General features: G+C 34.2%; 4 protein-coding genes across 5 annotated transcripts; 1 reads left to right on the forward strand and 3 right to left on the reverse strand.

The window, feature by feature from the left end:
* The first annotated feature begins 2,056 nt into the window (after positions 1-2,056).
* Positions 2,057-3,636, forward strand: LOC108220420 (cysteine protease XCP2). Its single transcript, XM_017394180.2, has 4 exons — positions 2,057-2,588; positions 2,668-2,903; positions 3,006-3,146; positions 3,292-3,636. Exons 1-4 carry the CDS (start codon positions 2,117-2,119, stop codon positions 3,505-3,507), a joined length of 1,065 nt encoding a protein of 354 aa, XP_017249669.1. The 5' UTR covers positions 2,057-2,116; the 3' UTR covers positions 3,508-3,636.
* Positions 3,637-4,087: 451 nt separating this feature from the next.
* On the reverse strand, positions 4,088-8,980 carry LOC108222361 (increased DNA methylation 3). The gene is made up of 3 exons (XM_017396281.2): positions 8,807-8,980; positions 6,071-6,464; positions 4,088-4,592 (listed from the first exon to the last, which is right to left on the reverse strand). The coding sequence occupies exons 2-3, from the start codon at positions 6,441-6,443 to the stop codon at positions 4,354-4,356; spliced, it is 612 nt and encodes a 203-aa protein (XP_017251770.1). The 5' UTR covers positions 6,444-6,464; positions 8,807-8,980; the 3' UTR covers positions 4,088-4,353.
* A 4,297-nt stretch (positions 8,981-13,277) lies between these two features.
* Positions 13,278-18,389, reverse strand: LOC108219725 (AT-hook motif nuclear-localized protein 10). Of its 2 annotated transcripts, none has more exons than XM_017393228.2 (6): positions 18,253-18,389; positions 17,293-17,807; positions 16,131-16,198; positions 15,111-15,242; positions 14,623-14,784; positions 13,278-13,838 (listed from the first exon to the last, which is right to left on the reverse strand). In XM_017393228.2, the coding sequence occupies exons 2-6, from the start codon at positions 17,780-17,782 to the stop codon at positions 13,602-13,604; spliced, it is 1,089 nt and encodes a 362-aa protein (XP_017248717.1). In that variant the 5' UTR covers positions 17,783-17,807; positions 18,253-18,389; the 3' UTR covers positions 13,278-13,601. The 2 variants fall into 2 exon arrangements, with proteins under 2 accessions (XP_017248717.1, XP_017248716.1); XM_017393227.2 differs by having other exon boundaries at positions 17,293-17,830; positions 18,253-18,369.
* Positions 18,390-20,268: 1,879 nt separating this feature from the next.
* LOC108219792 (uncharacterized) lies at positions 20,269-26,423 on the reverse strand. Its single transcript, XM_017393311.2, has 8 exons — positions 25,860-26,423; positions 25,441-25,564; positions 24,570-24,705; positions 23,014-23,050; positions 22,677-22,896; positions 22,395-22,504; positions 20,986-21,084; positions 20,269-20,830 (listed from the first exon to the last, which is right to left on the reverse strand). The coding sequence occupies exons 1-6, from the start codon at positions 26,082-26,084 to the stop codon at positions 22,407-22,409; spliced, it is 840 nt and encodes a 279-aa protein (XP_017248800.1). The 5' UTR covers positions 26,085-26,423; the 3' UTR covers positions 20,269-20,830; positions 20,986-21,084; positions 22,395-22,406.
* Positions 26,424-27,547: the final 1,124 nt, after the last annotated feature.

Genomic DNA, 27,547 nt, shown 5'->3' on the forward strand with positions numbered 1-27,547 from the left:
CTCGCTCGTTTCATTTTGATTCAAGTAACCACAATTCGATGTTATGTTTGTTTAGGGTGAAAATACAATGAAAGAATCGATGAAATTTGAATTATATTATAAATAATAGTTTAACCGTTTCATTCTTTCCTTCAATTTCTTATCCCTCGTATTTCTGAAGGCACCCCTCAATTTAAAAAATAGTGCTTTTTGTTTTTTAACTAATTTCTTCTCAATTTTCATCATTATAATTTTATACTCACCTTATTTTTTATGAATTTTTTTATACATAATTTAATTTTAATTTGTACTCATTCTATTTTTATCTATTTCACCCTCCTCTCACCCCAGCAGGACTGAGTTGGTTAAGCAATAAATAGGTGTAGTAAATGAGGACGGTGGCTAGGTAGAATAGTGCAGAGACCAAAAGTGGGGTTGCGTGATTCGATAGAGACTCTACGTGGGCCTTCTTCTCCCATTTCAACATTCGCAAGTCGGAAGCGGGCCCCTTTATTTCCTCGTAGTCCATCTACTAGTAGTAGGCCCAAGTACAGTTACCGCGTTCACAGACCTACACACATGAGTCTGTTTCGGATTTTTCAATGTTTTTTATTTGTCACTGTAAATCCTTTTTGTATTTAAGTCTAGTAAAAATGCAGGGGAGATATATCTGTAACCCTATTTTTATGTCATCATGCATCATGTTTAAAACTATCTTACGGAAGGTTACTAGGGTACCTGTCCCTCCGATTTCAATTTGTTGCAACTAAAATTCTAAATACTTGATTACAACGGGAACTAATTGTGCGAAGGTGAATTGAAATGCTACTAATTTCAAGGTGGGTTGGATTTCTTGAAATATCATTATAATTTTTTCTATTTTAAAGAATATTTTTATCAAAACAAAAACAACTTTTTACTTGGCTCGTCTATTTGTTTATCAACATGATCATATTAGCAGTTTTGGGATTTATCTAGACTAGATTAGGTCTTTTTAATGAAATGCATAATTTTTTTTTAAAAAAAAAAACTATGTTAGGTCATAGGGTATACTCTCAATAAATAAAATTTATGTTTTTATAAATATTTGTGAAAGCTTTTCAAAACCTATAAATTATAAGTATACTTCTAGTAAATTAAAATTTTATCAGAAGTGCTTCATATATAATTTCATAACAATTTTTAAAATTCAATATATGTAAAGAAAAAATAATAGAAAATCTAAAAACAAAAGAATATCTTTCTAACTACTTTTTTATACAATAAGCTAAATACGACTCATCCGTCGAACATAATTAAAAATTATGACATGCTTGTTTGTTTAAATAAATGTAAATAGAGGGCCTGACGGAATTTTTTTTGTAAATATAAGGGCTTTAGAGCAAGTCAAAGAGATGTCCTATATCATGTCATAAGTTATAATTTAGGATATTTGATAAAAATTGTTGATCCAACAATGTCCTACTAGCCTTATATAACCATCTCAAACTCTAGTGATAACCATCTCAAACTCTATTTTTAGGCACATCTCTCCTTGTCCTATCCTATATTTTATGTTATATGTTAGTATGATATGTAATATTTTATATTATATTTAGAGTACGAACCGGGACACTCTTACATGCTATTGGATTATTTGACTATACAGATGCTTTCCGATTCTCCGAGAGCCCAAGCCCATAACTGAGCTTAGCCCAACTTGTATTTCTACAGCCGCTCCTTAAATTAGCCGGATTTGTCTGGTACTGGGAACATATTGGTGTGATTGTCATAAATATAGAAGATTTATCATTTTTAAAGAATGTAAACTCAATCAAATCTTGTGCTTAGTGTGTGATAAACAAACGAAATTAGTTTACCTACTGCTTGTCATCATTAACCTGGAAAGACATGCTACATGCTTGGATCTAAAGATTTCTCAGAAGAGAACTAGCCTTAAAGTCTTGTTTCTTTCCATCTTTAAGAAATTCTAATATCTTATTCAACATCTTTACTTGAAAGCAACACTACCAGTGAGCAATCCCACATAAAATTCTATTATTTTATGTTGAAAAACCTTGTATAAAAACCCCATGCACTTGTGTTCATTTCATCACCTTCTTCACTCCACACCTCTCTACTAAACCTTCTCATAAACATGGCATTCTCCTCTTCATCCAAACCCTTGCTCTTCCTCTCATTTTTCCTAGCAGCAGCTTTCGCGACCTCAGTGCTGGCTCGTGATTTCTCAATTGTTGGTTATGCACCGGATGACTTGACATGCATTGACAAACTAATTAATCTATTCGAGTCCTGGCTTGAAAAGCATGGCAAGAGTTATGAAAGCATTGAAGAGAAATTGCACAGGTTTGAGATCTTTAAAGATAATTTGATGCATATTGATGAAACAAACAAGAAAAGCAGCAGCTACTGGCTTGGACTCAATGAGTTTGCTGACTTGAGCCATGAGGAGTTCAAGGACAAGTATTTGGGCCTCAAGGTTGACTTGTCTACAAGGAGAGAGTCCAATCCTGAAGATTTCATCTACAAAGATGTCGTCGATCTGCCCAAGTCTGTGGACTGGAGAAAGAAAGGAGCTGTCACTAATGTCAAGAACCAAGGCTCATGTGGTAAGTATATTTCAGACATTTGCAAATACCCTGTTCTTGAAAATTTTGGATTTGTTCTGAAAACATGATCAATTTGCAGGTAGTTGCTGGGCCTTTTCGACAGTAGCTGCAGTAGAGGGAATAAACCAGATTGTGACTGGAAATTTGACGTCGCTGTCAGAGCAAGAGCTAGTTGATTGTGATACAAGCTTTAACAATGGTTGCAATGGAGGCCTAATGGATTATGCATTTTCCTTCATTATGTCCAATGGGGGACTTCACAAGGAGGATGACTACCCTTACATCATGGAAGAAGGCACTTGTGATGAGAAAAAGGTATTCTAGCTTAATTAAGTAGCTTCATATATATTGCTAGCCTGGATTCTTGAAAGCTGCGTGTCAGTAATTCAAATCTTTTCCTGTTCTGTTGTAATGCAGGATGAATTTCAAGTAGTGACTATCAACGGGTACCATGATGTGCCACGAAACAGTGATGAAAGCTTGATAAAGGCACTTGCAAACCAACCCTTGAGTGTTGCTATTGAGGCTTCTGGCCGTGACTTCCAGTTCTACAGCGGGGTGAGCAACATTGTGCCTGAAATTTAATTTTATATCATCTCTACATACATATATCCGCTGTCTGGTCTCTGTTAGGTCTCATGGATGCGTCTTATGCACTGTATACGGCCTTTATACATAGCTAATACGGCCTTGATTTGTGCAGGGTGTGTTTGATGGGCGTTGTGGAACGGAGCTGGACCATGGAGTGGCTGCAGTGGGATATGGAACAGCAAAGGGAGGGGATTACATAATTGTGAAGAACTCATGGGGTCCCAAATGGGGGGAGAAAGGCTACATTAGACTCAAGAGAAATACTGGCAAGCCTGAAGGCAAATGTGGCATCAACAAAATGGCTTCTTATCCCACCAAGTCCAAGTAGACTTGTCCCAATTCATCTCTGTATTCACTTGCTTGTTTTCTTTAAATTAACACTTGTTTCTTTCTTCTTGTTTGGTTTATTGTTCTTGAAGCAATGATCATATAATAAAGTTGACAGTTTTTAATTGTAGTACTTGGCATCTAAGTTTTACTTTGGGCTTTCATTGTTTTTATTAAATCTACTTAAAACATAAAATTGAAAAGCAGGTTTATAAAACACGCTCGGTTGAGTAAAATCTGGCTTAATGACCTTTTAGCACTCGAAGTATGGGTGGAAGTTCCGATGCGGCCTCGAAGTTTAAAAACATACTTTTCGACACTCAAAGTATCTTTGTCGTACCTTTTAGCCCATTTTAAAAAAACCGGTATAAATCGGGGGATAAACTTGACAATTCATATTCGGGGTAAAGTTTGGGCGTACCTTTTAACCCTTAAAGTATACATCTCATTCCTTTTAACCCCTAAAGAATACATTAATATACATTAGATGTTCCTTTTAACCCTTAATGTTTAATGCCTCTTTTAACCCTCACGTGTCAAATGTCAACTTTGTCCACCCCGTTATATACCAGTATACGCCATAAGGGCTAAAAGGTACGACAAAGATACTTTGAGAGTCGAAAGGTACGTTTTTAAACTTTGAGGCGGCATCGGAACTTCCACCCAAACTTTAAGGGCTAAAAGGTCATTAAGCCAGTAAAATCTCACCCTGATCCTGGTACAAATTACAACATTCTAGTATGCAAACATTAAGACATAACAAACCACAATGAATCCAAGGCGTGGAGAGGTATATACAAAGATAAAGCTCCTACATATTCAGAACTTCGATTTATTTCACTGAATATTACTCATATTTTAGTGCAACAGCCTCAAGGATGCCATCAGATCTGAAGTTTGGAAAGAACATCCTTGGATCGACGGGTCCTGGTAGGCTGAAGGACAATGTAAATGGACCAGGTGGGCACTGTTGCTGTACTTTCATCTCAAAAACTCGAGTATGCCTTGAAACAAAATTTTCACCAGTTGTTGTCACACCTCGAACATGGACCTTTCCATCACGTTCTATCTCACAGCTGAACTGACCTGCAACAACAAGTTGTATCAATTCGTGGAATTATAAAAATAACAAGATGCTAATTCTTGTTGGAACTTGGAAGTCGAAACAAATGATGTCTGTGCCGAGAATTGGGATAAAGTAGCCTGTAAGAGCTATACTGTCTAAACAGATGTTATAGATGTGGCAAGTACATAGAATAAGGGAACAAAAAAGTAGTGCAGTAAGTGAATTCTAATGCAGTAAACAAACACAAGAGTAAAACTATAATATTTCAGGCATTCCTTTGGGCGACGATAAAGGTTCTATCCTGAATTTGATACCACTTTTGCTACCTAAAGAAAATTTTTAGGTGGCATAGGTCACATACTGTTACCCCTTATAACAAGATGCAAGCATTGACACCTACTTTTTTTCCTTGAAATCGCAAGTCTAAAATTGGACATACGGTGGAAGCCAACCAATCCATTTGAAGATCCTTACTAGTTTGTCTATAGACTAAGTTCTGTTCAATCTCGGAAAAGTAAACAGCATTCTGGATTAAACGGATTATGATGCATCGAGATATTCAGCGCAAAAACACTATCTTCCCTCACGGGACTAGTTATATTAGAGTTTAGTAACTTTGTATAAGCATTTTTTGAATTCAATGATTGCATATAATCAGACCAAAATTTATCTGTATATATCGATAAACTTAATCCAACTGCCTATATACATTCTACTTGTTAGAACTAGAAAGCATAATTCAATCCTTATGTCACCTATATGTATAATTCTCCTGTCTATTATATTTAAACAGGTTGATCGATATATAAGAAGGCAAATATTACAAATTTTACAGAATTTGACATCTCATTATTTATTAAATATGATTATAGTATAAAAACCAGTTCCAATATTGGGACATCAATTCCACGATGGAACTAAGCTTAAGCTAGAATTGCGCGCACATATCAATTAGTAAAATTATTAACAAAAAAGAAAAGAAATAATCAATAAGAAATTGGTTAAAACATTTGTGACTGCCGACTCGCTTTTATGCGGGTCTACAACGTATTTAAACTAAAATGTTGTAATAATATATACTCAAAGATTAGGTGGTAATGGTGATTATCACGGGTTAGCTCATATCTAATACAGCATCGTAAGAGCATAACATTAATTGTGAAACATCTCCCCACACAACTAGGTATATTATATTGATGATACAATTCATCAGTCAGATCAATTCCGTGAACAAGATGTTGTGGCACTCGTGGGGTACACAGAACAATGCAAAGTGCAGCTACTTTTTTCCTTCTTGTAGATTGGAGTCTTCTTTGTTCGAAAAGATTGAGCATCGCCATCAGTTTTGCACTTTTGCTTAAGACTGTTCTTACCCGGTCTAGCATCAAGCCTTTTGACAATATTATATGCTAGAAGGTGGAAGACTATAAAGATAAACATATCTATATACTAACATTACAGGAACAACACATTGAAGTCTGGTGAGTATAGGATATACCAGGATCTTTCTTCACTCCAGGTAATGAAACTCGGAAATAGTAGGCAGTCTTGCTAGTACCAATGTCCACAGCTCCAACAGATGGTCCAGTTCCTCCATTTTTAGCTGTTCCCATTAAGATTATATTAGCCTTTGAACTACCTTCGTCAACATTGGGAATGGACAAAAGTGGCATCATGCAAGGCCTGCTCCAATTGGAAGTCGTTGGAAGTAAAGATAACTGCATCGTATCATAGCTAGGTCTTTCATTCGAGTTGAATTGTGCCAAAAAGCTACTGTTTCCTGGAAAGTAGACATTCCTGTTTGCATCTTTAGCTGCCATTGTCTCACCACTATTTTGCCATAATATAAGCTCAGAAGGTAGAGTCTCCATTTCAAATTGGCTCAGTAAATCCTGTCATTTTAAACCGAGTCAGCATATATCAAGTGACTTGGTAAATCGTTTACTACAATATAAAAGTAGATCTTTAAGATCGCCCTTATCATGAAGGAAACCCAAATAAATAAATAAATAAATAAACTAAACGTCATGATTTCATAATTTTGCAGAAAAGGAGAAACGATTTTCACTATCACACGTGCTTCTAAAACTTATATCAAGGTTAACAACCACACATGATTCCATAACTCTATATCAGATAATGAGAAGTAATAATGTAACATGAAAGTCACATCAGTCAAATAACAATAAGCAAAAAGCAAACGAAAGAACCACTGTGTAATGATTCTACAACTTTGAAACTGGACAAGAAACAATATATAATAAACAATTCATAAGTTGAACCAATATGATATATTTAAGGACAAACCGCATAGTTAAGATGGAAACCATTCGGTAACTTATGGCAACTTCTGATGCAGCTTAGTAGTTGCCCAATATGCGGTATTCTGGGCTACACATTATAGCTACGATTATGTGGTCAATAGTCTAAATATGTAATTTACAAAGGGGTATACTAAACAGGGACATTAATTGGGGTGGCGATACACTTAGGGTTGTTTATGTTTTAAAAGAACAAATATAATGTTGCTATTTATTCGCTTAGTGACAAATATGCCATGTAAAGCATACGACTAGGCGATAGTAACAATATGTAGTTCCCTGGGCAAGTAAGAGCAATTAGAGGCAGATGGGACACGGCATACCATGTATCAGACTATCAGGTACCAATATGGTGTTCTGTAGATCACTAGGAATATCTAGCAACTGCAACTTTAAATTGAAGACAAGGGGCACAATGTTTTTATTGCTCTATGTATACAATATAGTGTAGATAGCTTCAGACCGATGCGTCATTCAGCAGATTTTTCATGGATATGGTCAATCACAAGAAATTCAAATGCTTGCACACGCCTCCATTGAAGCCAAACCCTTAACCTCTTGTTTCTAACAGAAGAAGGGGTATCTATTCTAGGCTATAATGCAACGAATCATTTCACAGATTATCAATGCACCCTTGTAAAATACCTTTTCTTTCCCCATCTTGGCTGGTTTTCCAGAGTTAAGGCTTTGACACAAATCATTAGCCGTCGTGACAATGTGTATCAGAGTAGTCCGTTGACTAGACAGAGAAAGAATGCTATGTCTGATGGGAAGGAGAGTGTTACAACAGCCGATCCTTCCAACAGATATATATACATATCTTTATTCAACAGAATGTTATAATTTACCAGTTCTACATAATCTATCTAAAAATCATTGAACTCACTTGTTAATCCTCTCATAATGTCAACTTGACAGTTCTCAAGGTCCATGACAAAAGACAAAGCAACTTATACTTGTAGAGCAAAATAAAAACTACACAGCTCGTTCAAAAAAACTTCTGCTCATGTGACTCACTCGCTATGGTTGAACTATGTATTCAGAATCATGCTTTTTTAATAGTTTATGCCTCACGGTAAGTTGTACAATAATATTACGATGTTAAATTCCTGTGTAATTAAATGATAGTGCCATTATAGCATTGCTAGTTTTACGCATGGTAACAAGTAATCCCAGCTCCGTTGGCACCAATGACCAATAGATTCATTGATTGCCATGACTACCAACTAACACCTGTAGGAGGATACTGACTAATATTATTACATAATACTGGCGTAACAGGGTATCCGTGGCCCGTGGGGAAGCCACATAACAGTCGTATCCGACATGCCATCAAAACCGTAAGGGTGCAAAAGGTGACTACACTAAAAGTTCACCGGCGAGTACGGCGCGATACGCACATCATTTCACGGTCAAGAATGCTGTCATCCCTCAACATTTTTATCCGCTGAACAGATCATAAACGTCGTCGTTTAGTGCCACTAGCCACTAACATTGTCACCTAACACCGTTAAGGCATTGTTTAACGCCGTTAGCGGTTACCGCCTAAATTTAAACAAATTAAAAGTATGGTCCAGATTGCAAAAAATGACTACCCCATCTCTACCAATATTGCACAAGCATGAAGCATCTGAAGTCAACATTCCACATCTAAGCTTAAATACAAAAATAGCTATACAATATTTTACTATAAAGATCTATAAATTAACAAATAAAAATCCAACTAGAACATCTTTAACTCATTATACCCTTGATCACAAAATTTGTCAAATCAAAATGTCAAAACACAAACAGTATCAATCACAACCACATGTATTAAACTGATTTCGAATGAACACAGCAACAATCTAAGTACAACATACATGAATATGAACATATATTAAAAATTTGTAAGAATAAAGAATGTTTCTTACAGATTGAAAGAGGAGTGAAGCTTCTGTCTAAACCCAACAAATTTGCCGCAAAGCTCTTGTTTATGTTTCCTATTTCGTGTGATTAGGTTGGTTATTACAGCCCTAAGACACACTGATAAATTTCTAAATTTTAATTATAAAATAAATATTTTAAGGAAATTCATACTCCTGTATAAATTTCATGGTCGGCCCATCATGATAAACATAAATGATTAAATATTTATCCTTTGAACAAACTACGTACTCCCTCCGTCCCATTTTATGTGACCTCATTTCCTTTTTAGGACGTCCCAAAAAGAATGAACCTACAATACTTACTATTTTTGAACACTACTTTTCACTATTACACCCACTAACTCTATATTTTATACTCTCTTATTATTAAATAAACACTATTACACCCACTACTTTTCTCCACTATCTCAAATCTATTATTAAATATTGATAGGTCCCACCACTTTACCCACTTTTCAACTACATTTACTATCTTTTTCTTAATCTCCGTGAAAGTCAAACCCGTTCACATAAAATGGGACAGAGGTAGTATGTTTTTGTTGTGTCCGGCCTTTTATGTCACAGACTTTACCATTTTCAATTTTAAATTAAAATTTTATTTATTTATTTAAAAGTCGGATCAGGATCAGAAATAATTCTCAATCGAAAGTCAGTAGAATGTATCACTCTATTTACTTATTTTATTTTACAATTTATCTAATAAAAAGTAATTTCAATCAAATAATGTAACATCCCGACTTTTCGGAATATTAAAACTAAATCCAAAACTAAATTACAATGAATTTATTAATCTAAAATTCTATTACAAAGATGACTATTACAAAGGCGCAGCTAAAATCTATAAATCCACGTGTCAAACTTATCCGAAATCTCATATCATCGAACTCCAATTTCAATGCACATCAACTCGCTTTTAAATCAAACCTGAAAAACTGTAAAAGGGGATGAGCTACACAGCTCAGCAAGTAACAATTTGACCAACAATTAATCTCGAAATCAGTGGGTATTTTTATAAAACATTGTTCCTCAAAACAATAATAATTTTAAAACACTTGTAAAAGCAAATCCAACCCACAGTTTATATTTTAAAAGCAAACATAATTTAAAACAGATCAGAAACAAAAATCTTATCAATACCACAGTCTTGCTCTACGGCCACACTTTCCCAGTGACCGGGATCTTATTCTTATTCTTTTGCCACACTTACCCAGTGACCGGTATCTAAAGTTCAATAATCACGCGCCCTTAATAGGTATCTGAAGTTGCACACTTGTGCGCCTACTAAGGGTATCTAAGGCTAGTTCCGGAACTATAGCGTAAATTACGAACGGGTTCGAAACGTAGAGACTGGGTCTTCAAAGATTCTCATATCTTATATCTTATAAATTTCGAAACAAAATTCTTATATCTTATACAAAAATCAGAAATTTGCGAAATCAAAATATCCTTTCGAAAATAAAAGTAAGTCAAAAGGTACTTACCTCAAAGCCGACACTTAAAATCCGAAATTAATAACACGAACAAAGCCTATACATTTAATTAATAAACAAAACATAATTAACTTATAGTACATCTTAAACAATAAAGAGCAAGTCACGTAACAAGTCTTAACAAAATCAAACTTTAACAAATAATAACAATTAACACATTTTCATTTATCGAATAAGATAAATAACATGCATGCTGTTACAAATCTCAATATTAACCAAAGATAACTTCTGAATATGAGAAAATAGTCAACTGTAGAATTAAAGTACATTCAACAAGGATTCCAAAATGTCCAGATTCATAATAAACCGACAGATAACGAATTAGTTATGAATTTTAGAAGTTCAAGTAACAGAGCAGAATTTTACTCAGGAGCAGTTTACATTCAAAGCAGATTTTCACAAAGCAAACAAACTGATATCAATTAGACTATAACTAAACACTTAAAGAGCATTCTCCGAGGTTTCAGAATTGGTAAAGATCACAATTTTATGACAAATAACGAGGGAAATACAAATTTTTAAACACGGAACAACTCAGCAGAAAGGTATAAACAGCCCTGAATCTTTGTAAGTCAGTTTAGACAATTAGATAAATTTAAAAAACAAATGGGTATGACTGATAACGAAAGAATATATCTCAAGCTTTTCAGATTGGTATCATGAGTAAATTTTTGACATACGATCAATTTATAGCGAATTTTTGAACATGGGAAAAAGTTTCGCGACTAAGAACAGAAGGGTAACAAAGAATGTGATTTTTAGCATAGATACACTGCTAATTTCGAAATAAGTCCTGAGACAAAAGTTGTAGATAACGAAAGGAGCTTTTCAGAATGTCCAGAATCAACAAAATCCGATCAATTTTCAATTTACTACGATTTTACCAACCCAACTGATTCACAGAAATTGCTATGTACGAATTTCAGCATAAACAAATAGGCAAACAAGATATATTCACATCAAATACACATGACAAGAAACAAGAAATCAATATCTCAAATCAACATATACTTGCAAAGATCGAAGAGAAAAGAAAACATACCCGTCCACGTAAAGTACTGTACGACTTATTCGGATTCTAGAGGGATTCTTATATAGCACATAAAACCAAATTGCAAATAGTAATTTCCAAACTTGGGTCACAATTTTCTCCACCTCATAAACCAATTTCCAAATATAAGGTCTTCTAAAAAAGATTTCAATTTTCGAAAATAATTCCACACTTCTTTCCATCAATAAAGAATCTTCTCTACTTTATTATTCAAAATAACTAACACGAAAATAAATTCTAGAAACTTCCAATTAATACTAAAATTTAAATATATAAATATAAACAATCTAAATCTAATATCTAACTCATAATAACAATACTAATTAAATAGAAATATTTAAATAAATAAATAAAATCACAGGATTTTACAAATAAATAATTTTTTTAATTTATTTTTTATTATTAAAATTTTAGTAACCCATAATTTACTTATAATATACATTTTTAAAAATAATAATTTAAGCCGAACAGTTATCATGTTAAGTCACTTTAACTACAAGACATTATAATAAACAAAGGCTAAAGTACTTTCTCCACAATACATTTTATTATAATTTCGGAATTCGTTAATTAATATTTTTGATATATACAAACAGAAATAAATAAACCTTAAATATCCGGTACTTTTTCAAAAATATATTTACGATGATTTCAAAATTTATTTGTTAATTATTAATCACATATAAACATAAATAGATAAACAGACTTTAAATATTTATTTAACTTTATTTTATGTATTTCCAAGTTATTAGCGTTTACGAGGATAAAACGATAACAACTTTATTATTTGATTTGTTTGATGTAGTCGTTGGATATGGCAAGAAACGGTCAGGATTATAAGTTGGTGTTGGCTCGTCCAACGGCTCTTAAGCGTTGTATGCTATACGTTTTAATAGTTTTTAAGTGCTGAAGGGACGTATTTTTTATGTCGAGCGCTTAAAAAGTATTGGAAGCACAATCATTTTAAAAAATATATAAAAAATCTGATAACACATAAGTTAGTTATCGATAAGCATTCAAAAACAAAACGACTCAGAATTCCATTACAAAAATGATTGCAAAAGCTTAATTATCAGCGAAAAGATTGCACGGATCAAAATTGAAGTGTTGAAGACCTCATTATTTCGAAATGTAATGTACAAATGACCTAGCTTTCTATGTAGATTCGAATGGAGCCTTCCCAATATTTAAAAAAGTATTGAACGGTGCAGATTCAACTTCTTATCGCAGTCGTCGACAAGCTCATCTTAAAGGAGGAGAAATGATATGCAGTATACTGATTACTAACATACTGATTACTAACATACGATTGCTAAAGACCAACAACAATGTATTTACTAACAACATTGTATTTGTATATTAAAATCACTTTCACATCTTACTGCTACTGGGATCAGCGTTCATGTATTCAATACATTGACAATATAGTATCCTTATATTGAAACCACTTTCACATCTTATGACAATATAGTAGTATATGTTCATATTGAAACCACTCCCGTCACTCCGCATTTTACATATCATACATATTAATGGGGTATAATTGATGTAATGTTTTTTAATATTATCAAAATGCAGTGACAAGGAAGGCCTATGCGTCTTCGAAGGCTATGAGACCAAAGACTAAAAATGTTAGTGAAACCAAAAAAATAAATATGAGATTTAAGACAAAGACATAACACAAAGCAACGGAAGGAGCCAGGCCCAAAAACAGATTATTTGAATCTTATGATCGATAACAACGGAAAAAGAAAATTAATAATATATCAAATAATCTCATGACATCTGCAGACGAAAAGAGATGGTGATAAATGTACAAAAATTAAAGTTTGGGACTCTTAAAATACTACCTAGAATCGGGACAGAATAGAACTATAGAAGTACAGCAGTTGGGTTGGGATACGACAAACAGACATGCAAGGATCAAAGAATGAAAACATAACCATAACGGGGAAGTTACAACACAAACACCTAAAAACAGAACTACATAATGTGACTTATGATCATCTAACAGTAACAGACATGGATCCTAAAAAGAAATTAAGTCAAGGGCTGAGGTGTCACTATTTGGTTCATATCATCCCGAATCACCAGTTGGGCTAGAGCCATCGACTGCAGTCCTTTATTTTTGCACAACTACGACAACATAGAGAGCTTACATTACAAACATCTAACAGTCTAAACCAATCTGCTAATATTAGAGAGTCCATGCCTAATCAGGTATAATTCGACAGAAAGATCACTTCCAGGGCATGCTTGACATTCCTTGAAAGTTGTTGTTCAATGCTCCTGTACTCTGGTTGAGAGGGCTGCCAGGCCCCCCGGACGATTCACTTAGAGTTCCGCGTGATTGTGGGCTGCTAGGACCAATGGCACCACTGCCTGGAATGAGCTTTGCTGCAGCAGATACAGGCTCACTTTGCTTAGTTGCCTTGGATCCCTTCTGTCCATCCACAACAAAACTGCCAACTATCACCTGCGATTCATTTGGAGGTTTTAGATCAAATTTTGAATCAATGTATCATTAACATTAAAATTTTCATGACCAGATAATATAATAGTGATCACACAAATGGAAAATCGAACTTCTAAATTTGATCTAGAACTCCTCAAAGGTTTTGCATATCTTAATGTGTTGTTAGACAATCATGCATGATGATACAATGACCAAATAAATAAATAATGTATATTAGTGAAAATGAAAAGTAATGAACATTTTATATTACTACATACTGATGGAATTTGTTAAATATTGATGTTAATTAGCAAATGGACCAAGGGCCAACGTAAGGATTTGATTTTTCAATTATTTATTTATAAACAACCTCATGCAGGTAAATCGACGAAGAAAAAGATTTCATATATGCTATGTTACCCGGACTCTTCATTTTGTCTCGAGTACCCGTGTCGGACACTCGACACTCGGACATGGGTATGGACACTCCGACACTTACTTTAGGCCAAAAACATGTAAAATTTTCAAATTATTGCCGAGTCCGACACTCAGACACGTATCCATGTTGGACACTTTTAGCCGAGTCCGGGTAACATAGCATATATGTACTTGAAGAACCATCCAACCAGGTTCATCACAATCACAAGTATAGCCATACAAAGGCAACAAAGGAGAAGATTTCAGAGATATCAGAACCACTGGGATCAGTCATTTTATCTTTGCAGATAACACAAGACAGTGGACAAGTCAATACACACAAAATTTGAAGTAGTCATGAAAACATTTATGAGAAAAGCATGTAGACCTGGACAGGAGATGCAGCTATGAGAAGACCAGCCACACAACCACCTAAAACTCGCCCATCTGGACCAGACAAGGACACACTTAGTCCACCTGTCCTGCTGCGCTGACCACCTACCTCCGATAACAGAAATGAACCGGAAAGGGACAAAATATCAAAACGTCCCTGCACGAACAAAGATAGCATCCTCATAATCTGGACAGAAACTAATTGAATTGCTGAAGTAATCAAGAACAGCATTATTAACAACAACGTTGGAGGTAAATAATCATCAGCCATGACAGGTGACAAGAATTATTAACAATTTTAATCTTTTAGCATCAAAATATGCATTGGTTCTTTTTCTTCTTATCTAAGCTATGTTTGCTGGTTCTCTTTGCATAAAAATATATCACGTGTTCTACGGATTGCTACACATTAATCTGCTAATAGGAAAAAACAAGATTGAAAATAAATCAGATTAAGGTGTAATTGCATAGATCGATACAAACCTCATATGTTGCAGTTCCGCCAGAAGTTGCAGCCTGATGTAGAGTTACATTCGATATGGCACCATTTGCAGATAAAATACATACAGCCCTTGGACCATTTTGGGAAAATGCCATTATTTTCGACGACACATCCTGAAATTGCAGATGATAAATTTCAGCTATATTGCTTTGGCAGATGTACTGTTTGACAATATGAGCACCTAATTATTCATAGGCTACTCAGACTGACCACGAATAAGGTTTGGCCAAAGATTGCGAAAATACTTGTCTCTCTATTATTGATCAGAGATGCAATATTTATCATAAAAAAAGGATTTTAGCTTGAGACATAATCCATACACGATTAAAATATGAAAAATCAAGCTTACAAAATAACTGAAGTTGGTATTGGGTAATAAAAGATTTTGTTTGTACTTCAAACCGATTGTATGATAATTTGTTATCATGCAGTTTCATATATTAGTGTATTACCTCTGCTCAAAGCAATTCAGGACAGGGAAATTGACAGAAACTTTGGAATAGTGTTTGTCAGAATTACTTGGTTACATCACCCATTAATTCATGCATTAAAGATCAGAAAACAGGAAGATTTTCAAATACAAAACAGATTAAAATATAAAAACAACATGTTTGGTTTCACTTGTCACGATAACAATCCAAATATAGTTAAACTATAAATCTGACATTGATTGATATTATTACATAAGGTTGAGTTCTCCAAATAAAATTGACAGAATACATTTTATGTAAATATTAGTTTTATTTAATCTATAAATGGTTCTGTATAACACCTGCATCACAATTCATCAAGTTTTGAAGATTATTTGTTATTTCAGATAAGGGAAGAAGTTATTAGAAGAGCTACAAGTGAAACCAAACATATTGTCTTATATCTTAAGCAAATGCAAGCACGGTATATAATGAAACTGATATGGAAAGTACAGTTCATAATTCAAAATAAGCGCAAAGATAAACACAAGGACTTTTTTAATAATCAAATTAGCAAATGTAAATAATAACCTCTCCGGCCTTCACATCAATAATATGTGGTGTGAATCCTATTCCTGCTGACACTGCAAAGTTATAATCTGTTCCAAATTTAGAAGAAAAAAAATTAGTTGCAGCTAATACCAAGCTCTGTACATAGCTGCATACACAAGTGGAGGAAGAGTCTCTAAAAAAGTTGAACAGAAGTGAATATCATAATAATGCTATTTGGCAGACATGTACAGGAAAAAAAGCTAGTACAGACAAATTTCCAGATTCCAATATTATGAGGATGAAAATGCAGATCTAAACAATTTTAAAGGAAACAACAGTGTAATGTTTTTTATAATATTTTCAATTATCAATTCAAATTACAAGTAATAATAACAAACTCAAGGTTCAAAATATATCAGAGATAATAACAAATATTCTCCACCTCAGTAAAAAGGCTCACACACAAAAAATTCAATAAAAAAGGCAATTTTGCATGTCCCGAAGTAGTCAGAATTTCCAAGCCCAGTGCAAAAACTTTTACTTCTGAGACCAGCCATAAAAAGACAGACTCTGAATTTAGAAAAATAACAGATACATAAGCAAATACACATGACTGTCTAAACACAGACATCTACTCATCTAGAACCATCACAACATAAAGGACATACATGTAATATCACACCAAAAGATTCCAGATTCAGAGGGAGCAGATCCAAAGTTTCAGCAGTGCATGCCCATATGCCCATCAAGCCATATTCCCTACCTTTACAAATCTCTAATACTCTAATATATAACACATTATTCCACCACTCATAAATATATGAAATCCCTTTCATTCAATATAAGATATATAATAAACCTCAAAAGAAACACATTATTCTTATTTAGCATACTTGATAATCCTATCAGCTTGACCACCTTAACCATTTGGCAACCGAAGGCAAATAACTATAAAAAGCAGAAACCCATACCACAAGAACATCACAAAACATGAAAAACTAATACATATGGTTTTCTTAAACAATTCATCAACCAGTACCAACATACATATAACATTTCATATTCCCCCAGGACCCCACGTGCCAAACAAGCATCTCTATTCCCATATAATAAAATTCGAGATTCTTCTATTATTGAAATTTCAAACCATATAATCAACATACATAAAAACAATAGCACATATCACATATATAAATATTACCCAAGGCTTTCATTTGGTGCTTTTTGCTTGAACCAAGTGGCCTTCCCCTACCCTTCTTGGGTTCAGAGCCCGACGCAGACCCTCCTATCGGGGAATTCACAACATGCTGCGGTTGCGGAGACTGAAGCTGAGATGCCAGGGGCCCACCAGACGGTGGAGATGTCAGAGTCAATGCCATTGATCCATCAGGCCCATACTTTCTTGGCCTTCCTCTTTTCTTCTTAACCAACTCCCCCGCACCCGCATTCACACTCGCACTCACACTCTGCTGCTGCGGTGCCGCCACCACATTAACCGGCACCGCCGCAACAGAACTCTCTTGCTGCTGATGGTACTGAGCAGCAGGAGGTGAGCTTGATACTGGCTTGTACAATGCCGTACCCTCAGGGGTGTACGAAAGATGCATACTTTGCGGCGGCGGCGGAGAATTGTGAACGCCGCCGAGAGTGAACGGCGGCGGCATTACTGCTCCGGTTTCAGATCCAGACATATCCTCTAAAATTCCCGATTTGCCCCTATACAATTCCACAAATTACTCCTGTAAATTAAACCAAAACATACTGTTCACTAACTAGCATGAGCTTCAGTAAACAACTTAAAGATTTCATCTTCAACCACTTTCTTCTACTTAAATTCAAACCCATTTACACACATACATACAAATTTCAAATTCAACTCAAAGATTTCATTTTTAACACTCCCAAGTTCTTAAAGATTTGATTTTGAACTCGCCTAAATACATAGTAATATACATATGAATTTTCAACTAAAATCCATAAAAAGATTGATAATTGACTAGTAATTTTCAAAATTTTGAGCAAATCGAGCTAAGAAACTGATGAAAATTGAGCTCAAACCTGAAAGAAAATTTAAAATAAAGAATAAAAAATTGAAATTGGGATTTTTTACAGTAAAGAAAATTACCCGAAAAGAAAATAAGAAAATTGCAGAAATACTTACAGATAAATAGGGGGAAATAAGAGAGAAGGCAGCAGAGAAATGAAAGGGATGGAAGATAATTAAATAATTTAGGGTTTGTGAAAAAGGGGCGTTGAAGAAAAAAGATTATTATTTTTGTATATATTTGAGTTATGTGTACGTGATTTATACGTATTAATGTTTACTTACCTTTTTAATTTGAAATTCAAAATTAATGATAACGTCATGTGTGTGTATGTGTGTTAAGTGGGCATGTGGGGGCAGTTGAATAGATAAAAACAAGACTCAGCTCACAAATAATTTATGTTTATCCGATTAGATACATCATACATGTCAGGTCTGTTTTGATTGTCTTTCCTGTCCCTCTCCCTCAACCTGTACTGTTGTATCGTATTTATTTTTATTTACCGGCAGTGTTGTAAAAAGCGGACGGTGAAGTCACGAAACATGGATTAATCGGTGATTAATTGAATGGATTAATCGGTGATTAATTGAATTGATCGGGGATTAATCAGATTAATCATTGATTAATCAAAGATATATCAGTTCGGCGAGTTACGGAACAGAGATTAATCGGTGACTAATCGTGATTAATCACCAATTTTTAAAACAGAGTTTATAGGCCATTTTAGTTTGAAGAAATTATATATTTAAAAAAATATTGGTATAGTATTTAATTTTTTTCTCATTACTAATAATTGTATTGATAAATTGAGTTGTGTGTATATATCAAAAGATATTCAAATAAAAATATTTAAAAAATATCTTGAAGAGAGAGTGACAAATATTTTAATACAAATTTTTTTCTCAAAAAAACATGTTAAATGAGAATTTCTAAATACGTAAATACTAAAATCTCTCATTTCCATCAAATATCACCTGAAAATAGAACATAACTAAATCAAGATTAGAAATATTTAGGAAAATAAATAAAATTAGGAACTATCAAAACAAGATCATAAATTTAGGAACGGCAGTAGGTCGGGTTTCTGAGATACAGATCATATCATCGGTCGTTCGGTTTTGGGAATGAATATTTAATATGAAGATTCATATCTAGTTCGTCGAGTTTTTTTGGGTTTTGTTTGGGCTTAATTCGAATATTTTAAAAAATAAAATTGAATAAAAATTAGAAATTAATTATTTATAAAAAATGTGATGATTGATTTTTTTTTTTTTAAAAGTTGGAATATGAAACCTGCTTCACATGTTTCATTTACTACAGTATACACGTGAAACATGCTAATTTAATTGTTTACAATCATTTAATTTATCGATTATATTTTTATTATATTTTGATTATTTAATACATAATAATTAAGAAAGATGCAATAGTGCTCACGCTCAAAAAAGAACTCATCCTTAAAATAGAATCTTAGAACTATTAAGGTATCCTATATTTTTAAATAGATTTTAAAGATTTAAATTTAAATAAATAATTTTTTGCATAGTTATGTGTGTTCAAAAATAATTACAAAATATAATACATTTATGAAATTTTTTGCATGTGTAATTCTGCTGCGGAAAAAGCGCTATTGTATGTATTATAATTTTGTTATAACCTTCACCGCCGGATATTTATCTTAACAACCAAAAAACAGTATATACTATTTAACAATATACTATGGGGCCGTTTGGGCAAGATTAAAAAAAATGACTTCTTGCTTAACAATATACTATGGGGCCGTTTGGGCAATATTAAAAAAAATGACTTATTGCTTAAACTAGAGAAGTGGAGCAGAAGTGAGAAGTAAAAAAGTGAATAAAGTGTTTGGAAAAAAAGCAGAAGCTGTGAGAGAGAAGTTAGGATTCTCAGCTTCTTAAAAGTGCTTTTACTTCTTTATACAAACGGGTTAAGAAAAGCAGAAACCAGAAGCAGAAGAAGCTGCTTTTGGCAAACAAACTGGGCGTATGTCAAGGACCGTTACCGTATATATATAAGTAGAGTATATTTAATTTTGGATGGCAATGGTGTGAGTGTTAATTTGGGAGGGAGCAATTTTGCATTGCTGATTCTCATTTCTACAAGACTACCAAGACACAAAGTTCAATTTCATACCGAGACTAAAAATGTTCAATTTAATTACAAGGTTCCCATGTACATAGAATGAAACAATGACAATACCTACAGTTGTCCCTCACATATAGTTCACAACCAACCAAACCAAAGATTCAGTACACAAAATAGACCGAAATTCAATATTCAGTCTTGACCTTTAACATGCCTTGTTTAGGCTCTGAATGCAAACATTGAACTTCCGACTGCAGAATGAGTTCCTAACAATTACTGTTTCCAACCATTATATCCACCAAGGAGTATGGGAAGACCAGAACAATCTATACACCCAAATGCTAGGTGAAGATCATACGAGAATCATATGTTGATTCTAGCTTATTCTCTGTACTGACAAAGGTGCCAGAAACCTATTCTAGCATCCACTGACCATTAATCTGTGAAAGTCTACCAGTCATCCATACCACTGGCAGAATATGAGGGTTCAGATACTCAACTTGACGGAAGAGCAGTGGCCATTTTCATGTTCCTTCCCCCACCATTGGGAGCAAGACATGATTTCTACGTGACCATGAAACATATGACCTGCATATAATAATAAGCAGTCTTTAGTTGAAATATAATAATAAACCATAATGCTATAAGCATGATTCTTAACTTTAAATGGACCCCAAGCCTCGTAAGATCATGCTGCCTGATCATATATTATTTTAAGAGCGAGCCTGATATAGAACAACTACCTCTAGAATACAAATTGAATAGTTTGCAAGGCAAGAATTTAAGTCTGCCACTTAAGCGGAAGTACTGTTGCTCTTGGTCCTGCTGCAATCCAATGAAACCTGCAAACGTCATTCCAGTCAGTCTTTTCTTAGGAATTATATCATAGCATATACTGAGCCAATATCTTATCCGAAGTATTGCTAAAGGTCTAGGTTCAAATCTCGCCAAATAATTATAATCTAGGAAAATTGGCAAAAGTACCCTTGTTCCAAAATTATTTTCAAAAATACAGTCAGAGTTGCATATCGGGTTGCAACGCTGGTTGAAAGCAGTTGCTTTTCAGGTTGCTAACAGTTGCATATTTGGTTGCACCTTTGAAAAAAAAATTACAACTTGGGTATTTATAAAAAAAACCCTAAAATCTATTACTTATTTTTGAATGCTTAGGTTGCGTTCACGTTGATGGAATGGAATGAGAAAAGAATGGAATGGAAAGGAAAATTATAAAGAAGTTTCATGGAAAAAGAAGAAGTATGAGAAAATAGTGATTAAGCATGAGTAAGTCTAAATTTTCTATGATGAAGATCGTAGGGAAACATGACGAAGAAGTAGAATGATCATTCCTTCCAAAGCATGTGGGTTAGATTTTTAGTTCAAGTAGTTTAAAATGAAATGATTGAAGGAATGAAAAATATATTCTTTAATCAATTGAGAGTACAAATTTCATTCCATTTTCCCTCATTCCATTCCATCCAAGTGAACGCTGCCTAAATGTTCAGGTTTCTAACATTGCCAACAACAAAAAATACAATATAATAGTATTTGTTCTCAATAAAAGGACAAGAGTTTGATACAACTACTTAACAATGACATAAGCTTCAAGTAGATATTAAATATTTATTGCATGTCATGAAATAGGTATGCAATGAATACTTTTAAATTATCTGATCATGATACACATATATTTATGCAATAATAAAAAAGATACACACACACACATATATAGGCCATATAACTATAATATTAAAAACCAAAACATTAGAAGTTTGGTCGGCTGGTATTTGGCTTTACGAGCCTCCTTAATTTATAACATGTTCTAATGTCTTTCTTTATTATAATTAAAACATATTTAAACATTCGCACCGAAACATATCTCTTCGGGCCATTAATTAGTTTTTTTGATGAGCTTCACTGTTAAGAACTTATCTAACATGTTAAATAACACAACCAATAAAATCATGTTAACCCAGACACATTTATTATTTATTTAAAAATCTATTATAATTTAAAAACACATATCATTCTAAGATAATTTATCTTAACAATAAAAGTAAACAAGCTAGCATATATATAAGCTCACATCATCAAAAGCTTAAAAGATTATATAGATCAATCTATTTGGACCCTGCATGTAACTGAGACCTCTTACCTTAGGATCCCCTCAACCAGCATTTTGGTCCGAACTGCCACTTTGTATGTATTGAGGCGAATGAACAGGAATAATTATCTGTGGTCGTGCTGGAACAGGCGAAACCACACCTAATATTGCCAGAAGAATATCAACATCAAAAATTGATTATCGAAATATACTTCCAACACTATCATTCTCAGTTCATCTCTCAATAAATTAATACTCTCATTCAGACTACATTGTGAAATTCCCAATTTGAAAAAGACAAATAAATCTAGGAAAGAAAACTGCTCACAGGACCTTGAAATGTTTGAATAGATGATGTTGTGATTGAATTGACAGTGGGTCCACCTAACTGCACAATTTGGTTACCAGGCAATGCATAACCCTGCATTGTTGAATAACCATGGCCACCAGTAACATTTTGACCAACAAGGTACGGATACATAGCTGCATTAACTGTTCCAGGTACCCCATACATTTGAAGGTACTGCTGACCAGCATAAGGATTGTAAACACCCTACCACCAGGCAATATAGATGCGTTATACATACGTTAAGCATTATATGAACAGAAAATCTTTAGTTGAGGGAGAAGTTAAACAAATTTTGAGGCTGTAACCTGGAGTACTACTGACCTGTGGATAGACGTACTCTGAACCATATGTCGCATAACTGAAAATATTAGCAAATATAATCACTCAGGTTTCCAGCTTAATTTTTTCATACAATAATATCCAAATCAAGTAGATCCCATTTTCTGAAAAAGTAATACTAAAATATACAAGCTTGACTATACAGTTCCATGAGAGTATTTATTTTGCTGGGTGCAACCCACAAGAGTATCCTAAAGGTCTCCACTGGATTATACCACAGTGGCCACAAGGTCCAGCTCAGATCACGCAATAACAAAAAATTAAACCAAATACGAGGACTAGTGTAATATACTTTGATCTAATGGCAAATATATTTTAAAATTCAATCTTAGGGTTATTCATTCACGAAATAACATTTATAAAGTAGAAACTGGAACTGACCCCCCCCCCCCCCCCCCCCCAAAAGGACCGGTTCTCCCTTAACCATATGCTGATCAGGGCTATGCCTTTGACTCTCGTCATCAACGCAGGCAACTTCCAATTCAGGAAAGATTCCAGGCAAGCATCAAACTATGTAATTAACAGGGGAGTAATAAACTTTTGTTAGCTATATAAAATTCCAATACTTTCTGTCTCAAAGTCGGTGCATGTTCCTCAACTATACCCAACAAGAAAATATAGGTCGTTTAGCGAGTAGCATGCAAAAGAAATCATCAGAAAATCAATCCAATATTTTGGATCTTTAAATATATTCTGTACAACTTCCAAACACATTATGTATCTTCCAACATAGATTCATGCAAGCTCCCCTGTTGATTGAGTATGAGTCGTATGAATAAGATCGTTAAATTTCCCATGGCGCTGTATCATATTGTTTTTTGGTGAGTGATACAAGATACTATTGTTATAAATTCCAAGCAAGCATCAGACTCCACGTAATCAACAGGGACTCGAAAACTTTTGTTAGCTATATACAAGTTCAATGAATTCTGTCTCAGATTCAGTGCATGTTCCTCAACCATATGCACCAAGAAAATATAGGTCTTCCTGTGAGTAGCAGGCAATTGAAATCTATAACATTGTCAATCAATCAACTCATTATTTTTAAATCTTTAAATATATCTTCTACAACTTACAACAAGATTATGTATCTTCCAACATAGAAGCATCCGAGCACCTCTTTTGATTGATTATGAGTCATATGACTAAAATCATTAAATTTCCCCATGGCGCTATATCATATTCTTATTTGTAGAGTGATAAAAGCTATTACCATTATATTGCCAAAGCAAAATATATCACGGGGTGGAGCTAAACATGCACACCTTGCTTTTCCATCAAATTGGTAATGGTTCATTCACAATCATGAACAAAAATGTTGTTAACCAACTACAAACTATGTGAAGCTAAATAGCCAGTAGGGCCACAAGCATAAACTCAAAAATTGCAAGTTCTCAAACTACAACCCCATACAAGCAGGAATATATATGTATTACTCTGTACTGAACAAGTTTTAAAGGAGAAAGCTATCAACAAAACAGACAGTACACTTAATAGATTAATGTGGTACTGACCGGCATAAGTAGTATCTTACTCACCCATATTGTGGATATGTGTACCCTTGCTGAAGGCTATAGGAATATGGTTGTTGGTAGCCAAAATTTCCAACATATGCTCCACGAGAAGCTGGCATACCTCCAGAGTAAGGTGATGGTGATCTATAGCGTCCTACGACTGGATAAAGCATTACTTAAAACATAGATCATTTGTAAATTAACATCCACATTAATTTTAGAACAATTATAACTTTTAAATTTAGCTATATAAACAGTCAGCTGACTTGTACAAAAACAGACTCTACAAGAAAAGACACAATTACATTTTTTGCTTTTCACTATAGACCACTGTAAAATAGATAATATCCATGAACCACCACCCTTATTGAGAATAAACAGGTAATCCTATCATGCTCAAACTAGAAACCCAGTGTGTAAGATGCATAACTCTCTATATATGTATTGCAAAGAAACACTACCAGAATAAAATAACCTTTTTTGGTTTCAAGTTCTGACTCTACTCTCATCTAAGTTTGTTCAGTACCAACAAAAAATCAGTTTGAGTGCTGTACTCGGATAAGACTTGGTATGTGGGCTGAGGTGTACCAATTAAAGTTAGTCTTAGGCCCAGTCCAACATTAGCTTATAATCATCTCATCACGCACAGTGCACAGACTCAAGAATGTCACTGCAGAAGCAATATAGTAACCTTGATACAAGAAACTACGCGACAGAGCATGTTATTATAAAACAAACCTACAGAGCCCGTGTTTATATAAAGAAAATTAGCCACACAGATTGCACGATTATTAATCAAAGATAGAAATTTAAACAACGCCAAGCACTTTTTGAATACATGGACAGGCGAGAAATGCATGTGAACTTTACACAAAATTAGTTATATGCTTCGTACCAATAGGAAGAGCAGGCCGAGGTCGTCCAAGTGAAGCCAAATTACAGTTTGCTCGTCTACTGTCAATAACTGGACTCGGATCAACGCACGCTCTCTTAGCAGATTCAGGGTCCCGGAAAGTCACCTAAACCCTCAATTCAGTCAACTATTAGCTTCTACCATAAGCAACAAGTAAGCAAATATAACACCATAAGTAAAACGCATTACATAAAAACCGAATCTCATAACATAATTCAATAGTACATCAATCGATTACTTGTACTCCTAACATCTCAAGCAACTGTAAAATACCCTAAAAAGATATGATCTATGATCTGCACTATCCAACACTATTTACATAAGTTATATGCTCACTACTAGAGTCTAATTTAAAGATGATGCTAAAAAGTGAAAGAAACAAGAGTAAAAGGAGGGCTTACAAAACCATAGCCCTTGGATCTCCCAGTATTCTTATCATTGATAACAACAGCCTCAAGAATTTCCCCAAACTGCTCGAAGTAATTGCGCATAGTCTCACTCTTGGTCTCCCAAGCAAGGCCTCCCACAAAGACCTTGGTGAGAGTGGTATCCCCAAAAGGAGAATTCAAGTACTGAAACCCTGAGCTGGAACTGGATCCTGAACTAGGACCTGCCTGATAAGCCATACTCAAACACAGATGAAGATGATATGCAAAAATATACAAGGCTAAAATTGGTGAGATGGGAAAAAAGAGAGGAGAGGGCAGGTGGGGTTTGGTTGAGAAGAACAAGTGTGGAAGATAATAATGGGGGTGGAAAAAAACAGGAGAAAGTTGAGTTCTTGGGGGTATATGTATATGTATATGTAATATGTGTATGTATATTTGCAGAAAAGATGCACAGAAGATCACATGATGATGAACATGGACATGGACATGGTGGTGGTTTAAAATTTGATTTGTGAATTGATGATTAAAAATCGAGATTTATGATGATGAGGAGAGAGAGAGAGAGAGGAGGGAGAGAGATGTAAGCAATAATGGAATTGTTAAATATACTGCAACAATGCCAACAGTTAAAGTAGGAACACAACAGAACGGTCAGGAGAGATGGAAAGTTCGAAAATGGAATCTTCTTCTTACGGAGATCACAATTACTGCTAATTCTTTTTCCCTCCTTTTTCTTCTGCCGCCGTTTTTCTTCTCTCACTCTCACAAGTTACTCCCTCCGCTATATTTTTGGATATATATTTGAAGAGAATGCGACCGTAAAGTGTAGTTGTGTAATTTATTTTAATATATTACTCCCTCCGTCTCTCTCATTTCTTATCAAATGGGTTGGGCACGGAGTTTAAGAAATATGTATAAAGGAGTGGAAAAAAGAAAGAAAAGTGGGTGAAGTGATGGGATCTATTGATTTTTAATGTATAAAAAGAAGACAGTGAAGTAAAAATAGTGTGAAAAGGAAAGAAAAGTAGAGAAGTGTTGGGACCCATTAATTATTTTTGGTGAGTTTTGAAATGTAAAGAATTGGATGGAACACCCAAAAAGGAAAGTGTAAAGAAATAGGTGGGACGGAGGGAGTATTTTTTTTAGATTAAAAAATAAGATAAATTCTTATTCGGAATTCTTTTTTTCTAAAATTATGTAGAATTATATTTTAAAAGAGCACTGACGAGCAGTTGAATAAATTGTACAGAATTAGATGGGATGGAGGAATCATAAAAATAATTCTACTGCCGCAAATTCACCAACTATTTTACTTTTATCTCATATGATTTATTTTTATAGTTTATTGTTATTTTGTGAAAATTAAAAATGAGAAATATTGTGCGGAGATCTGAGTAAAAATTATGTTACGATTAGCATAAAACTAAATTAGCATAAAAAGATTGGGACGTGGTGTTTAACGAAAGTGACTTGAATGTTAATAAATTGATTGTCTGGATAAAGTCAGTGAACAGAAGAAGAAGCTGTGACCTGTGAGCACAACCAAACCTCACGTTCACGGGTCCACCAAAGGACTTACAATGAACATGGATGCGACTTTGCAATACCAAGGTGGTAAAAATCGGAACTCGGTCCAACTCGGTTTGCTTATGGAAAAATGAGTATTCGGAAATTGGGAGAGTATTCGGAAATCGGGAGAG

The sequence above is a fragment of the Daucus carota genome, chromosome 5 (genome assembly GCF_001625215.2).
Source record: "Daucus carota subsp. sativus chromosome 5, DH1 v3.0, whole genome shotgun sequence".
Lineage (NCBI taxonomy): Eukaryota > Viridiplantae > Streptophyta > Magnoliopsida > Apiales > Apiaceae > Daucus > Daucus carota.

Coding starts and splice junctions, on each gene's coding strand:
- LOC108220420 (XM_017394180.2), top strand. CDS start 2,117: ATGGCATTCTCCTCTTCATCCAAACCCTTGCTCTTCCTCTCATTTTTC. Junction 2,589..2,667: donor CAAGAACCAAGGCTCATGTG/GTAAGTATATTT, acceptor ATCAATTTGCAG/GTAGTTGCTGGGCCTTTTCG. Junction 2,904..3,005: donor GCACTTGTGATGAGAAAAAG/GTATTCTAGCTT, acceptor GTTGTAATGCAG/GATGAATTTCAAGTAGTGAC.
- LOC108222361 (XM_017396281.2), bottom strand. CDS start 6,443: ATGGAGACTCTACCTTCTGAGCTTATATTATGGCAAAATAGTGGTGAG. Junction 4,593..6,070: donor TGGAGTGAAGAAAGATCCTG/GTATATCCTATA, acceptor TTGTTGTTGCAG/GTCAGTTCAGCTGTGAGATA.
- LOC108219725 (XM_017393228.2), bottom strand. CDS start 17,782: ATGTCTGGATCTGAAACCGGAGCAGTAATGCCGCCGCCGTTCACTCTC. Junction 16,199..17,292: donor GCACCAAATGAAAGCCTTGG/GTAATATTTATA, acceptor AATTTGGAACAG/ATTATAACTTTGCAGTGTCA. Junction 15,243..16,130: donor TTGATGTGAAGGCCGGAGAG/GTTATTATTTAC, acceptor CTGCAATTTCAG/GATGTGTCGTCGAAAATAAT.
- LOC108219792 (XM_017393311.2), bottom strand. CDS start 26,084: ATGGCTTATCAGGCAGGTCCTAGTTCAGGATCCAGTTCCAGCTCAGGG. Junction 23,051..24,569: donor TACACATATCCACAATATGG/GTGAGTAAGATA, acceptor TAATATTTTCAG/TTATGCGACATATGGTTCAG. Junction 22,505..22,676: donor ATCTATTCAAACATTTCAAG/GTCCTGTGAGCA, acceptor TGGCAATATTAG/GTGTGGTTTCGCCTGTTCCA.